This window comes from Calonectris borealis, chromosome 6, assembly GCF_964195595.1.
Source record: "Calonectris borealis chromosome 6, bCalBor7.hap1.2, whole genome shotgun sequence".
Lineage (NCBI taxonomy): Eukaryota > Metazoa > Chordata > Aves > Procellariiformes > Procellariidae > Calonectris > Calonectris borealis.
Window position 1 is genome coordinate 22,218,597 of NC_134317.1, and position 15,226 is coordinate 22,233,822.

General features: G+C 39.7%; 1 protein-coding gene across 2 annotated transcripts in view; it reads left to right on the top strand.

Annotated features, from left to right (window-relative positions):
- Positions 1–15,226, top strand: part of CERS6 (ceramide synthase 6) — a 126,076-nt gene that overhangs the window by 57,402 nt on the left and 53,448 nt on the right. For both annotated transcript variants that reach the window (XM_075153127.1, XM_075153125.1), the window contains exon 4: positions 5,739–5,796. In XM_075153127.1, the coding sequence (XP_075009228.1) occupies positions 5,739–5,796 (58 nt within the window). The remainder of the gene's footprint in view (positions 1–5,738; positions 5,797–15,226) is intronic.

Sequence of the window (15,226 nt, forward strand, 5' to 3'; positions counted from 1 at the left end):
AGGCACTGGTTTGGCATTGAAGCCATAAGGGGTGTGTGCTTAGGGTGGGGAGGGCTGTGCGCTGCCAGGGGCATGCTGCAAAGCTGGGGGCTCTGAGGGAGTGCCTGTGTTCACAGCCCAGACAACCGATTTTCCTGCAAGAGAAATGGAAGAAAGGGAAAACTGCAGGAGCGGAGAGGAGTTGTGCCTCTTCAGCCTTATCCTTGGGAGAAGCAGCCCTTTTCCTGGCCATACGGAGCTCACTCTGCTGGACAGCAGGTCCATGGGGAGGACAGCATCTTTCTGACACAGAGCACAAACCCCATGTGGTGGGCTCTGCAAAATATGTGTGCGTGTATATGGGGCAGGGGGGTGCTTTGCTTGAACATTGCTTGAACAATTTGTTTTTATTAACTGAAGTTTAATTTCACGTTTCAGAGCAGAAATTTGGAGGGAAATTTTAAGGACAAAATTCACCAGTGTGATGAAGGGAACCTGGTTAGACATATGCATGAAATCAGTGAAGTGCTTGCTCAAGTGTGCACTTAAAGTTTTTGCTGAATTGAGCACGACGGGGTATACCAGATTAGTTGGCAGAGGCTCTCCAACTTTTCTCTCTCCTTAGTGTTCTGTATCATGCTGAAGCATCTTTAAAATTTCATTAGCAGCTCAAAGTTAAAAGGGTTGAGAGGTTAACAAATTGTTAATTGTCTGTGCTCTGGATCAGGAGTGCACTCATGTGTTGAACAAGAGCAATCAGATCTGTTGCTGCACTCTTGAGGGGCTCTAAAGCATTCATTTGAGGACTACATTGAAGACTACTGTTTGCTGCAGTGTGTCACATCCATATTTGAAACACTGGCCTGGTAAGCACCAGCACAACCTGAAGGATTTACCAGAAGGACCATATGTAAACAGGTCCTCATTCTGAGCTGGAGCAGACCAGACACAAGCCTGGTTCAACCTAGAAGTCTTGTAGGCATGTTAATGCAGGATTAAAGTGAACATCATAAACCCTATTGCAAGCAGACAGATCAAGTCTTCCAGAACACTTGTTCCTTGAGTACTTTCATCTGGGTTTGCTGGATTTAAATTAACCTAAAAAGTCTTTCAAGCGGCACACTTTGTGTGTATGTGGGTCATTCAAATTTTGTGTCTCTGTACAACTGACTGGAGGAGTGTTTCAAGTCTGAGGGCCAGAGCAAATTCTCCCAAAACAGAGCAGCTTCAGCTGTGTTCATCATTCAGTTAAATGTGAATTGATGTGGCGGTCGCCCACAATGGGGTGCTTCACCTAGTGGCCTCCATTGTATTGCTTTAATAGGGCAGCGAGTATTGCTGGGAGGAAAGGGGAACAAAAGATATCTTAGTACCGATCTTGCCTTGCTTTTCATGGTCTGTTGGGCTCTGCTACCGCTGCTCTAGGAGAGTTTGTTACTTTCCCTGTTGCAGGCAACCAGCTGTGACCCAAAGGACAACTGTGCCCAGCTGAGGCACCTTCAGCATGAGCTGCTGATGCTTAAGAAGGACCTTGAGCAGGATATCAGAAAGGGTTTATGCCACTGGCCAAACACCTTCCCTTCTCTGGGGTCTGTGACTGTTCAGACTGTGCTTAGGCTAAGGGTTTTTTCCAACCATGACAGTTGGGACTATTAGTTGGGACCTAGGACAAATTAAAGACCTCCTTAATCAACTACCACTTTGTGAATTCAGTTGGGAATGAGACTTGATAACCTCACACTTAAGAAAGATGTCCTTCTCTTCTGTGATGTCCTGTGCAGAGAGAAAGAACATTTTGCCTAAGTTCCCAAAATATTAAGGTGGTTTGGACACTGGGCTGTACTGTGCATGGACGTAATTCATACTCATAACTGTTTCCCTCCACTTGCATCTCTTCACTTGCAGTGAGACCCAAATAGAGGGATAAAGAAGTATATACTGTGGATTGTGAATTATGGGTTTCATTAGAGTACTTGTTGCAAGAGAATTGAATTGAGAGTTCACCTTTGGAGGAATCTTGCTGGACAAATCTGCATTGCATGAAACATATTTATCTCATACTTTCTGGCCTTGTCTGTATGATTTTGAGTGAATAATGCAGCTTCACAACCTTGTTCCTGTCCCTTTCCTCCCTGTCCTTCGTCCCAAGTCATGGAGTATTTTCTGCTACATAAAACAGCTTCACAAGAAGAGATCCTACACCTGATGACTTTGTGGCTAACAAACCCTTCAGGAGTGCGCGAGAGATGTGACAGAGGAGAAAATTGAACCTGGGTTTTCCAAAGCCTGGCAGATGTTCTTACTACTAGGCTACCGAGTGAAAGAGACATCTGAGGGGGAGTGAGGACTGCTCATATGCCAATAAAGCATCAACAGGGTTTTAGGTTACCGGCTCCCTGCAGCAAGGTAGGAAACTGGGCACAGAACTTAGTGCTAATTCAATTCCTGGTGCGTTCAGAGGCATAGTGATCTATGTGTGACCTTGTGCAAAGGATTATTGGTGTATCTACCATTAAACTTCTGATTGCACATAGCTGACAGCTACAGGTAGACTCCTTGCCTTTTTTTACTCTACAGCTGAAGCTGATGGGAACAACATCCCTTAATTTTGACCATTAGTTGTATATATTTCTTCTGACTGTAATGCCTCATAAATGTCACTCATTCTGTAAATGGTCTTAACTGTTGGTTTAGTTTAATGTGGATTTTATAGATCTCAATATATGTTAATTTGTAGGTAACAAGCATCTAGTTACATCTTTGTCTTTTTTTAAGTTTTGTTTTATATAAAAAGACAGTTACAAACGAAATATCTCCAGTTCTTAAGGTCATTGGTGTTAGCAGTTAATGTGCAACATTTACTAAAATGTTGAACATAGTTACTTAGCTAGTTAGGTCAGATACATTCACTTACTGCATAATAATAAATACTTATAATTAATTTTCTTTCAAACCTTCTTGCGTTCATCTCTTTGACCTTGGCCAGTGGATAGTTTGCTGTTAATAGCAGCAATAAACTATCTACAAGTAGCGGTAAAACAATGTGGGAAACTCCTTGGGCTTCTTTGTATGGGATTGAGATTCCAATTGGGGTATTGAGCTGGCAGAATTTCCCTTTGAAGCCCACAGAAAAGGCAGCTAGCTGCCTGGTACAGAGGAGTGGAAAGTCCTTTGTAGCTCTGCTGCCACCAAAATTACCTGATTAATGACAATAAACATGCTGGGGGCCAATTCTGACTTTGCTTTGTTTTGAATTTTTCTTTATTGCAGTTTGACCAAGCCAGGAGTTTGTTGTATAGCTTTTGTGGATGTTGTTTAGCAGGAAGGAGCAATTTTTTCTACCAATATTACTTATTTTTTTAAGAAGTTAGCACTTTGACCAGCTTTGTCTATCACCAGTTCTGAGCCTTGCTTTATCTTCTGATGCTCAATCCAAGTAGACTTGTTTGGCAGGTTAGGGAAAAAGAGGAAAGACGACCAATAGCGTATATTATCATATACTTGTATGCATGTATCACCTTTGTAGCATTTGAACAGTTGGAGCAAGTTGATTGTCTTTGGCAGACTCAAATAGTACCTGGGCGCTCTTGGCTCTGAGGTTTTTCTGAAGCTCCAGGAATTCTCCTACAGGTCAATCCTTGGCTGTAGTGCAGATCTACGGCAGTGGCAGCCCTTTTTGGGGGGTGGGTGGAAAGTTAGGTGGGGAAATCAGTATTTCTGAATTTGCTTGTTTCAGGAAAGAGCCTTTTTATTTCCTCTGAGGTGATAGCTGCAGCAAATGCTGCAACCAGAGTCTTCCAGACGTCCGTGCAGACTGGAAAATCCCTGAGACCCACCATCTAAAACGTAACCATTAACATATTTCAAATACTTTAGACTGTCTGTGAACTCCTCTATGGAATATTGCATCTCCCAACAGCAAGCTACAAATGTCCTCATATATATTATGAATTTTGCTTGGAGAAGTGTGAAATAAAGGTGATATTGAAGGGATACTTAAAACAAGAAAACTCTTTGTGAGGAATTTATCATAACTGCTCACACTTAGGAGTGAAAGAAGGGCACTGGGAGTGCTCAGCAGTGAGATTAGTTTAGATGGTTTTTCCCTCCTAATATTTTTATTTTCAGTGACAGCAATCAAACTTTCACTAGATGAGGTATGTAACCCTGAAATTAAATGGCAGGTTTTCTAGCCGTAGGACAGGCCTAATGAGAAAATTGTTACCCAGATAAAACCTTCCTTCGTGTTGCTGTCCTTGCTGTTTCTTCCATGTGTGTGATCTGAAGGTTTCTACCAGCACAACTAATGTTTTGCCTCAGAGTGCTCTATTTTTGCAGTATCTTGAGGAAACTGCCAGCATGAAAGCTGCAAGACATGTTGCTAGTGTGACTGAACCCTTGAAGGGATTGGTATTTTTATCATATCAATTGAATAAATTAATCTCTGCAGTGCTGTGGAGGCTACAGGATAAGAGAGAGTTTCTGTTCAGCTGAAATATCACACTTTAGATCTCATTGATGTTCTTACACTCTCCTGTACTGAACTTGTCAGAGGATTATTTATGTATGACACAACTTTCTTTCTAAATACTTGTAAAAGTAGCTTTGAAAAGGAAGGTTTGATTTAACCTTCCTTTACATAGGAGCATTTTCAGTTTTGAAACCATTCCAGTAATGTCTGAACACGTTTCAGTGCCAATTAACTCTAAGCTAATAGTTTTGCCAGTGGAGAGAAAGTTTGTAAGTGCTGTAAAATATGTAATTGAAGATGATTCATGCTGCAGTATTGCCTCACATTAAGGAAGCTAAATCTCATCCTACTATAAACGTTATGAATAGTACCTCACTGGTGTTTGTCAAACATGTTTGTGTAGTCACACCAACCCTTGGGGAAAAAAAATAGGAATTCCTCTAAGAATTTACACTGCATGAGGTTTTGATTTTATTTCCTTATACTTCCATTGACTCTTCTTTCCTAAGTCAGTAATGGGTCCAAAAGATAGGAAGATACTCTGTATGTCGTCTTTTATTGGGGAAGGGAGAAAGACTAGAGGAGAGAATGATTTCGTATTAAATCTCCTGCTGGTTTCTCTCTTATTTTCCGTGGCATCTTGATCCTAGCTTCTAGTTTGCCTCTATCTGAAAAGAAAAACTAGAAGCCCAGCATCTTTATCAAGGAAACTCTTTGGAAGTGGACATAAATTGTGGATATCTATCTGTATCCAGCATATCTGTCTGATGCAAATGCACTGCCTAAAACCAAGAGTGAGGTGCTGGAATCTGCTAAGCAAAATTCCAGCTCATTGTGGATGATGCTTTTCATTACTAAAGACTGTATTTGATGTGCAGCACTCTAAAGTCAACTGTTGAAGGCTTAATAAAATTTCTTATTATCATTGTCCTGGTGTCTAATAACAAGTGAACTTCCCTGCAATAGGCGTGTGAATTGTCATCTGTCCTCCACTGTCCTACTAGTTTTCATGAAACTTTTAAAAACTTAATTATCCTTGAAAATTTGTTTTTTCCTGACATGTTTAAGTGAAATTAGCCAGTATTTTCAGAGGGGAGGCTGGAAAAAGCTGGCAGATGATCACAATGCTTGATAACAAAAGTTGTAGAAAACCAGACCAAAATTTTGCTTCAACTTCTGTTGATATGACCAGGGTGTGGTGGTTTGGCAGTGCTATAAGAAATCATGTGTTGAACTGTAAAGTATGTAAACCTGGTATTCTAGAGTTAATCTCTTGTACCTTTTGCAGGTGGAGATTTACATTTTACCTTTATATATTTACCTATGGAGTTCGGTTCCTGAAAAAGGTAGGCACTTATATTATTATGCTTTCATAACACATCACAGATTTGAAGTCTTGTATAGGTATAATATAAAGCACAGGCGTAAAACTTATGTTCAGGAAGAATAAAAATTAAAATTTAATTTGCATTCATAAAATGAGTTGCTGCTGGCATTGGTAAGAAATATAAGTTCTTACCAATATTTAATGGAGTAAAAAAATAATAAATTGGTATAGCAACACGCCTAGTTCATTTTATTACTTTTCATTATAGGCATTAAGCTGGCAGTAAGGCTTACCAAAGTATTCATCTCAATTTCTGCATCATCCTTGTTTAAATGCCTCTGGCAGAGGTTGCTTTTTGTTAACAAACAAAATCCGGTAGTGCTATTTTTTGCCCGTTCTTTGTCTGATGTATTGTGGAAAGAAGTTTCCATGGAGTTTCCCATCAATGCTGTGTTTCTGGTGATTTAAGCAAAGAAGAGTATTAATAGCTTCTAAACGCCCTGGCATAGGTCTATTAACCCTGCCTTAGGCAGTAATATGGATTCATGGTGCAAGTTGTTTTTACAATGTGACTAGTTCTCACAGCTTTTGGGCAAGTCAGGCCATATTTGTGTAATTCTGAGAGGTAAATGTGTGGTCTCAGTGTGTTCATGTAATCTTATCTTCTTCATTTTGGACAAAAATTTGGCAGAAAAAATGTATCCTAAATGTTTCTGGTCTTTGTAAGTAAAAGTAGCTATTAAAAAAAATCCTCATCATTTTTATGGTTGTAATTCTTGAGGCTGACACAGGTGCCAGTCAACTTGGTGCCAGCAGGACTGATGATGTGCCTGTGCGGAGGGGGGACATCAGAGCTGTTCTCAGCTATTTAGCAATAGTCAGCCCCAGAGGAAGCGTGTGCGCGCCAGTCGTCCAAACAGACCAGAGCAGCATGTAATGTGCAACCTCTCCCTGCCCCTTGAACACGTATACTTTGTGTGTACTTCATCAATAACATGCTGTATGGTCACGATCGGATATTCTGTTTTCTGCCTTCGATTCTGTACATGTCTGTGATATGAAATACGAGAATAGTTTTAATAAGCAATTGTCACAACCTAAAAGGTTACTCAGCCTGCGGGTGTGTAGAGATCGCAACTGTGGGTTCGTAGGATTCTGTAATACACAAGGACACGGAGGCTTTATCCTCTGAATTTCTCTGCTTCATTACAGATTACCACAAATACCTCAAAAATCACCATTAGCAAGTATCACAAAGTCACTACTAGAAAGCATATCTATGATTAATAAAGCAAATCTCTCTCAGCACAAAGAAGGTGTTTTTCTAGGAAAAACTGTGAATACTAGCATTTCTAAAGACTAAGAAGAATACAGTAAATGCATGCTTCATTACAAGCCATTGTGAGCTGTTTCTAAAGGCTGAGTTGACATGCAAAGTGCACGATGTCTTCCTCCCAATTCAGCATATGACTGCAGTTTGAAGAGGGCTGGTTGACATAGCATGTTTTTTTGAACAAGGTATACCATTGCTTGCTTAACAAGGATTGGTTGTGTAATTTTGTTGTAATTTTAACTTTCAACATGTTTAATTTTTACAAAGAGAACTTGTTCATTATGTAATTGTGTATGTATTTTTAATTACTCATTTTTACAGTGTTGTAAATGAGTCTTGCAACATTTTATGCCATAGTCATTATTCCAGTGTTCTGCTTCATATACTCAGGTCTTTCACGTAGGAATGTATGTAAATTAACAAAATTATGATTGTGATTGTATTTATATTTACACCATCTCCCTAGTAACATTGTGTAACTAAAAGAAAATACAGGCTTTTTGCTGTTGATCAAACGTGAAAGATTTTGCTGGTTCACTTAGGGAGGGAAATCTGGGTTTGCAAGGAATAAAATCCAGACCCCAAAATCTGGAGGGAGACACTTTTGAGAGCTTCACTGCAGTACCACAGTGGATAATCCTTTTAAATTTGTATTGGTTTTCTTAATGGAATAATTGCAGAGAAATACTGAATTGCTTCCTTAGGAAGCTACTGAAAAAAGTTAAGCATAATAAATTCTCTTACAAATTTGATAGAAAGATCTTTCCTTCAAAAACCTGTTTTGCCTGGAGAGAAGGTTCATATCATAGTCAGTGGTGTCTTGCTGTGCTAATGCTACAGTAGAGATCTGCATCTTTTCAAATAACAAGGTCTGCTTAAGATCATCCCTAAGATACCTAGTCCAGAAGATTGATAAGCATGGTGAGTGAGCCCACGTGCAATGGCAGTCCCGACGGGTGCGATTCCATCACAGCAACAGGTGCTGCCTTACTGGGAGAGGGTGAGAAAGAGTAAATACTACAGATGTTCTTGTTTTGAAGAATGGAATATGCCGCCAGCATATGCACCACATTGGAAATACTCATTTTGACTTTTAAAACCTAAGCTAATGCTTAGTTAATACATAACTTTGGATAGTTGGATAAGACATTTCCATAGAGTGTGTCTTTCAAACATCCAAATGTAATAAGAATGTATTTTTAAAAGGGAAACTGCATTTTGATGCTTTTCAAATGAACAGAATCATTCAAGGTTGGTTGGTTTGTCCATTTCTGGATAGTTAAGATCTCTGATTTGAGAAGGCTGGTTTTGCTGTCTTGAGTGGGACGTGCTCCTTATTAGTTGGTCTTACAACTTTTACGAGGTACTCCCTTTAGAAAAGTGAACCAACTCAGTTGTACAAAAGGCTCTCCCTAAAAGACTATGCCCAAATCATTGCCTCTTTTGTAGTTTCTTTGTTGGCTCTTGAATTGCCAGGCAACAAAATACCCTGACTTCTATATTATTGTCCTTCCCTCCCGACTTGACCTAGTCTCCTTGCAACCTGCCGCTCCTTTGCTTTGCTGCATATGTTGCTGACCTGATGGGTTTTTTGTTCACACTTCGCTCTCTTAAATGTTCCTTCCTTAGATTGAGGGTGAAATTCATCTCTACCTACAAGACTGGCATGGAGCCCATCAATTACTTAAGCACCGCTTTGAGCTAGTTTTGAGGTCCTTTGCTTTGTGCTGGCCCTTTGCCTAGAGGTGAATTTCACCTTTTGGATTCTTTCTGAAAACACCTTTCTCGTAATGCCCAAGCACATGAATCATTGCTACTTCGTCTTCTACTGTCACCTTCCCTATTTGCTGCATAAAGCAATATTACTGCATCAGTGCAGTAGGGTGGATGTCTGTGTTTCCTTGTGCCCACCAAACCGCCCGAGGAAGATCTAACCAGGATACTCTGGCAAACCAACATCCTTGCAAAGAATGTCATTAGGTCTTTGGTGGCTTTGTAGAGCTGACAAGCTTATCTGGCTTTTTGGGAAGATGTGCCCAAGCTTAATAAGCAGTAATTGGCTAGCAGACTTATCAACTCTGTTTTAGTTCTGAAAGTGTGATACTGTCAGCATGGCACACATGCCGACGTTAATTTATTTTTAGAATGGTAGTAACTAACTGCGTTGAAGTTTTACATTTGCCTGGCTAGAGCGTCTCGCAAGGAGAAAGAGGCCTGGGGTTTCACCTTTGATCTTCACTTCCCTACAGAAGCATATGAAAGCTAATAAAGCTGTCATTCAGAGCAATCGTAGCTCTCTCTAAAATGCCATGGCAAGCTTGTCTTTGTTACTGTCCATGACTGCAGTTAATAGCTGATCTAGATAAAAGAAATTTCTGCACCCAATAAAGCAACCTGTAAGTCTTTGTAGTAACAACTGCACGTGATATGATATATCAATTCTTTTGCCATGCTATAATTGCTGAGTATGTCACTGGAGATTTAAAAACTTTCTTTTCACCGAAAGCTCTATCTCTTATCGAACCGTTCTCTTGGGTTTTGTCTTTTTCCAGTAACAGATGTATGCTGTTAAGTCATAAATAAAGTAAAAAAAATCTTACTTTTGTTGAACAGTATTTTCAAAAAATCTCAATTCACAGGGAAAAAATGCCTGACACAAAGCTTTGTCTTCAAAGTTTGGTCTGTTCCAACAGAACCTATCAACCTATATGTTTTAAATAAGTTTTTGTCTTAGTGGTGTCTCCAGGACACTTTGTTTGGGCCATTTTGCTGAACAAAGTTCACCATGAACTCAGGAAAATCCTGTATGTTGGGAGGGCAGAGAGGATTAGCAGTAGGGTGTCCTGCATGTGGCTGTTTGTTGTAGGCCATGGTATCATGATCAGGCACTGATATTGTATATGATGGTTTTTAGCAATGTAAACATGCACAAAAACTCGTGCTTCCGCCCTCTCTCCTTCCCTCTATCTATATGGACATTGCTTTCCACAGCCTCTGGATCATAAAACAGCTGCTTCACAGCACGCTCCCCCGCCTCCTGCCAACTCCACCCCTGAACTCTCAAGGCAGGAGACCTTTATGGAGTTTGCACTGCTGTTGTCCTTGGTGCCTCCTATCTCAAATTGGGCATATGTTGTCAACTTTGCATTTGTTGTGATAACGCGTCAGTCATGAAGTGACGTTGTATGAATGAATGTCTGTCTTACAACGTGCACTGCTGATGGCATACACCATATCCAGCTGCTTTGATTGTTTCCCTTTTTCCCTAAAGAATCAGTAGAAGTGCGACTTCTACTATTGGTGTCTGCCTTCTTCAGTCAGGAGGTGATTTTAACTGCGGGGTGCAGCTGTGTGATTGGTACATCTTATAAAAGTTTGCGATATCGAGGAAATAAGTGCCCCTTTCAAGAGTGACGGTGAAGTGAGAGAATTAAGTCTTTGGTAAGAGAGTAGAGAAGGCAAGGGAGTTGCTTTCTTACTCACAAATGGACCACACATAGAGGAATAGCTCACAGCCTTCAAGGTACTCAGCCAAACCGTTGCACCACCTACAAATTGTGTCTTAATATGTATGCATAAGAAACCAACAGACTTCAGTAAAATTTTTACCATAGAGTTATTAGTATGTAATTACTTAGTATTTAATTATCATATTAGACATTCCTCCCTTCCCCAGCTCCTGTGTGCCTTCAGCCTTTTTTTTTTTAATTCTCCTTTGCATCAAAATAAGTAATGTTACAGAGCTGCAAGCTTTAATTTTATTAGGGGTTTTGCTGTCATTGTCTGTGACTAGTGAAGTAGTTAATGACGTTTCAGTGTCAAAGCATTTCAAAGATGAAATTGTTTCCTTGGTCTTGGTTTCTTTTTTAAATGTTCCCTATAAATTTTTTGTTTCTTAAAGTCCTCTCTAACTTAACGCTTTCAATTGTAGCTATCTTACTTATATTACCAAGTGGTATAATAGTGGGATGAGACTTTCTGCTTCCCAAAGAGTCTCTCATTATTGAAGTGAAATGTATGTTTGTCTCTGTTCTTCCAAAGCAGAATTTTCAATTTGATGAAAATGAACTGTTAACTTGCTAGGTAATGAGTATAAAGCAGATGTCGGGAGATTGATGGGTTTGTCACTCCACCCCAGCACCCCATAGCACTGTGTGCGCCTACCCGCCCAGCAGTCAGGAGCACACTCTGCTCCAGGCTGAACCCCATCTCCCGCAGACTCGGTGGTGTAGGATGCTCCGTCCTCCTTCCCAGCATGGTGGCTAATGCACTGAAGGGGTGAAATAGGTTATCGTAATTAGGATTTGAAGTCATCTCTGTCATTGCTGATGCTTTATGAGAAGAGGGGATCAATGTAAATGTAGGTTAGAGTTCAAGCCAGTTCACTTTCTACCTCAAATATTGCCATTTTCAAGGGCAGATTTGGTGATGAATATTCTTCTATGTGAGGAAACAGACTGAGACACCAACTTCCAAAGAGAAGGTGAAGCTTTCATTCATTACTCACTGCCAACTCCGTTACTTACTGCTTTCCACAGCAGATTTAAGTGATTTTTGGCTAAACAAAATCGTTTAATGCAAAGCATTCACCTTCCTGTCCACTCCTCATTGGCCCCATTCTTGGCAAAATGGCAAATGCTAGATGTGACCACCCCATCATAGTTTTCAAGCTTCTGAAAGAGATGTTAGGTCAAGCCTCGCTACGTTTTGGCAGTGTGGACCGAAGCCAGTCCTTTCACCTAAGTGCTTCAGTGCTTCATCTGAAGTGAAGCCCAAATTAAAATAGCTTTGTATTTCTTTTAGAACACCCACAGACTCTCCCCAGAGTAAATGTTTACTTCAATTTTTTTTTTTTTTTTTTTAAATTGGCCTATTTCACACTTTTCCTGTAATTTATACATATGAAACCAGAGTGTGGGGTTTGCTTTTAGTTTTACTTTTTAAACTCATTTCCATGGCTCTTGTTTTTAAATTAAGTGGTGAAAAAGGTGATTTTATTTTGTTCTGTGTGGTGTTTAGATTTATACATACAAGATATAGAACATAAATGCTTAGAGTAGGTGATCTTATATGTAGATCTTACAAGTTCTATATTTACACTTTTGTTAGCCTAAGAGTAATTCAGAGTAAAGATAATGATAAATTATCTAATACAAAGCTAGCATTCTTCTGTGGGTGGTACCAGAGCCCTAGTAGTGTTGGAAAGATTTTTCATCTTCACAGATAATGCGTGATGAGATAGCGCTAGTTAGTGGCTTAGAAGACCTATGTCCAAGTCGATCTGTAATGTAATGATATTGACTCTTACACAGAGGTATTTGGCCTCAAATGCCATCCTCACTGTGCAGTATGATTATGAAAATATGATACATCGCTATGTCGTCCTAGGAGTTGGCATAATAACCTGCATGCCCAGAAGCATATTCCTTTACCTTGGTGATACATACACTACATCATTCCTTGTATCTTTATAAATCACTAAGATTTGAAGCATAAAAGGTAACTAACCAATTATATTTCCACTCTGATCATGTATATGCAAATTCTTCCCCTTTCTGACTGCAGCTGAGATTTTTCAGCACTACCATTTGTTTAATTTGCATGTCTACAAGACACTTCCTTGCAGAGCACCATACCGGTATTGATGCCAACAAGACATTAAGTTCCAGTGACATTAAACTGGCTTCTTTGCTTATCGCTAACATAGGAACAAGATAACGTTTTTGTTTTCTTCAGTAATATTTGCAATTAAATCAATGGTGGCTTGGTCATTAGGAGTTAATGGTCTGATTGTGCTCCCATTAAATGGAAAAATTAGCATTAGCTTCGGTGATAAAGAAACAGAGTGAGGAACTCAGGACTGGCTTGTTGCTTGCTTGCTGATCCTTGGTGCTAAGCAGTATCTGTATAATGCTGTAGAATGAAAAACCTTTACAAACATCTGGAAGCAAAGCTTCCAGGTGACATATGGTTACTTTTCACATTCAGTTTCTTTCCTTTAATTGCCCATGAGAATTACAAACTCACAAAAGAGCATGAATTCCCTGCAGTAAGAGTCTTATGAAGTCTATGTTGAGACTTGGGAACCGGAAGTTGCATGTAGGTATCCTACTGGGAAAAGGACCATCTGCCTGGATAAACAAATAACTTTTGACTTGCTCTTTTTCAAATTCAGTATTGAAGTAAGGCTGATGATATGAGGATGCTGTGGCTGTGTTTAAAAAATGCTAGCAAGCTTCTCTACGTATGCAGATGATTGAGTGTCAGTTCTGCATCTCCCTTCCTAAGGAGTTATCCCCTACTACAGAACTGTCTGACATGTAATTGCAACTGCTAGTGGTGCAGATAGATTGCAAAACCACAGGAAAGCCATATTGAAGTGTAAATTTGACTCCAAAAACCTACTTAAGTGACATAAATGTATGGAAGGCGCTAGAAAAATAGCAGTATAGTACGGAGGAAAAAAAAACCCAACAGGTAGAGCTCCACTTCTGTTGGAAAGTTCCTCTTTCTGGAAACTATAGGATGTTTCAAAAGAAGAAAATGAAGTGCTTATCCTCGTGTGTGCACTAACTGCTGAGCTAGCCAATTACTGTGTGACAGCAGGAGATGCTCTCTTAGTGGCCTACGGTTTCTACACGCACTTAGGAAGAACCTGGCTTCGTATTGCTTTTTTGTGAGTGAGGGTGCTTCGTTCTGCGTCTCAGCTGAGTTGGCATGTTCTTTGCCTCTTTTTGGAATAAAATAGCAACAGCGATACATGCAGGTGTTACAGCCATGGGAGAGTAGTATAGCATTTGTAAATGCCAATTTGAGTTCCTGATAGTCAAGAATTTTAGGGCCAGAAGTCAGACCGCTTTCATTTGAAATACAAAAAAAGAACTTGTCACTTCATGGTGTGCTGACTGGGTTTTGACATCGTTTCTGTATTACAGTTCACCTATATCTCTTGATTATTGAGATTGTTAACCTTAGAGGAAGTAAATAGTTGTTGATACGCACAGCAAGTTCATGGAATTGTTATATTTGGGGAAACAGGCATCTCTATGATGAAGATTGTGAGTTCATATCCCTGCGCGAAATAAGACTGGGACACTGGAACAATGGGAAGTTTACCTGGAGTGGTGTCTCATTTACCATTCTGATTTTGGAATTTTCCTGCTATTTATCTTTCTATCAGTTTTGCAGCTATTTTGGTATTAAACTATTTAATAGCTTTACTGTATGCTGTGTCTTGCATCTCTTCTATCACTGATACTTCCTCTTCAGTTTTCTTCAGAACATCCTGAGGTCTGTTCTGGATGCAATCATATGTTCAGATGTCATAAAATACATCTCCATTTATTTTAGCTGTTAAATAAAACAATTTTGGAGACACTAGCATACGCTTCCTCCCTAAAAGAAACGTGTCTCTTGGTTTCTGGTCACTAAGCTGATAAGTTGGTGATGACTTATTTTAGTCAGGTTCAGGACATAATAAGACGCAACTGCTGTCACTCTGTTTGCTCTGCTTGGTCATGGTAAGATGTTTTGAAGGACCTCCAAGAGGCGGTGGACTCTTACTTTTGGTCAAAGTAATATTATAGTTCAGATGCTCCCAGAAAAGTAAGGAGTTACTATTAGTGTAAAATCACTACAGCACTTCTGTGTGCATTTATACCATTTAATGTTCTTTCCTTTAAATGGAAACTTTTCTTAAAAGACAAATGGATGAAAACCACACACTGCTGGTATTATCCCAAAGTTATCTCCAGTGTTGGAAAATTAAGGTTGAATTGAGTCACTCTTACTATTTTATAGAGCAAGTATATGTTTTCTCTGTTATGAAAGACATATTTCACTGTACTCTGTTCACCTGTTTCTTTCTCAGCCGTATAGGGTCTCAGCAGGCTCGTGGGATGTTCAGCATACATTATAAACACTTCCCTTCACTGACTCAATAAAGCAGCTTAATTCAGTCACAAATTACTTTGCCTAATAAACAAGGAAGGTTCTAATTTCACAGCTGTATGTGAGGCTTTTTTGACACTGGTGTTGTTTTTTCTTAATTGCTCCCCTAAGAGCTGAGTTGTATCTCCATGGAGCAATGGAGGGTACAGGTTTGATTGGTTACTGG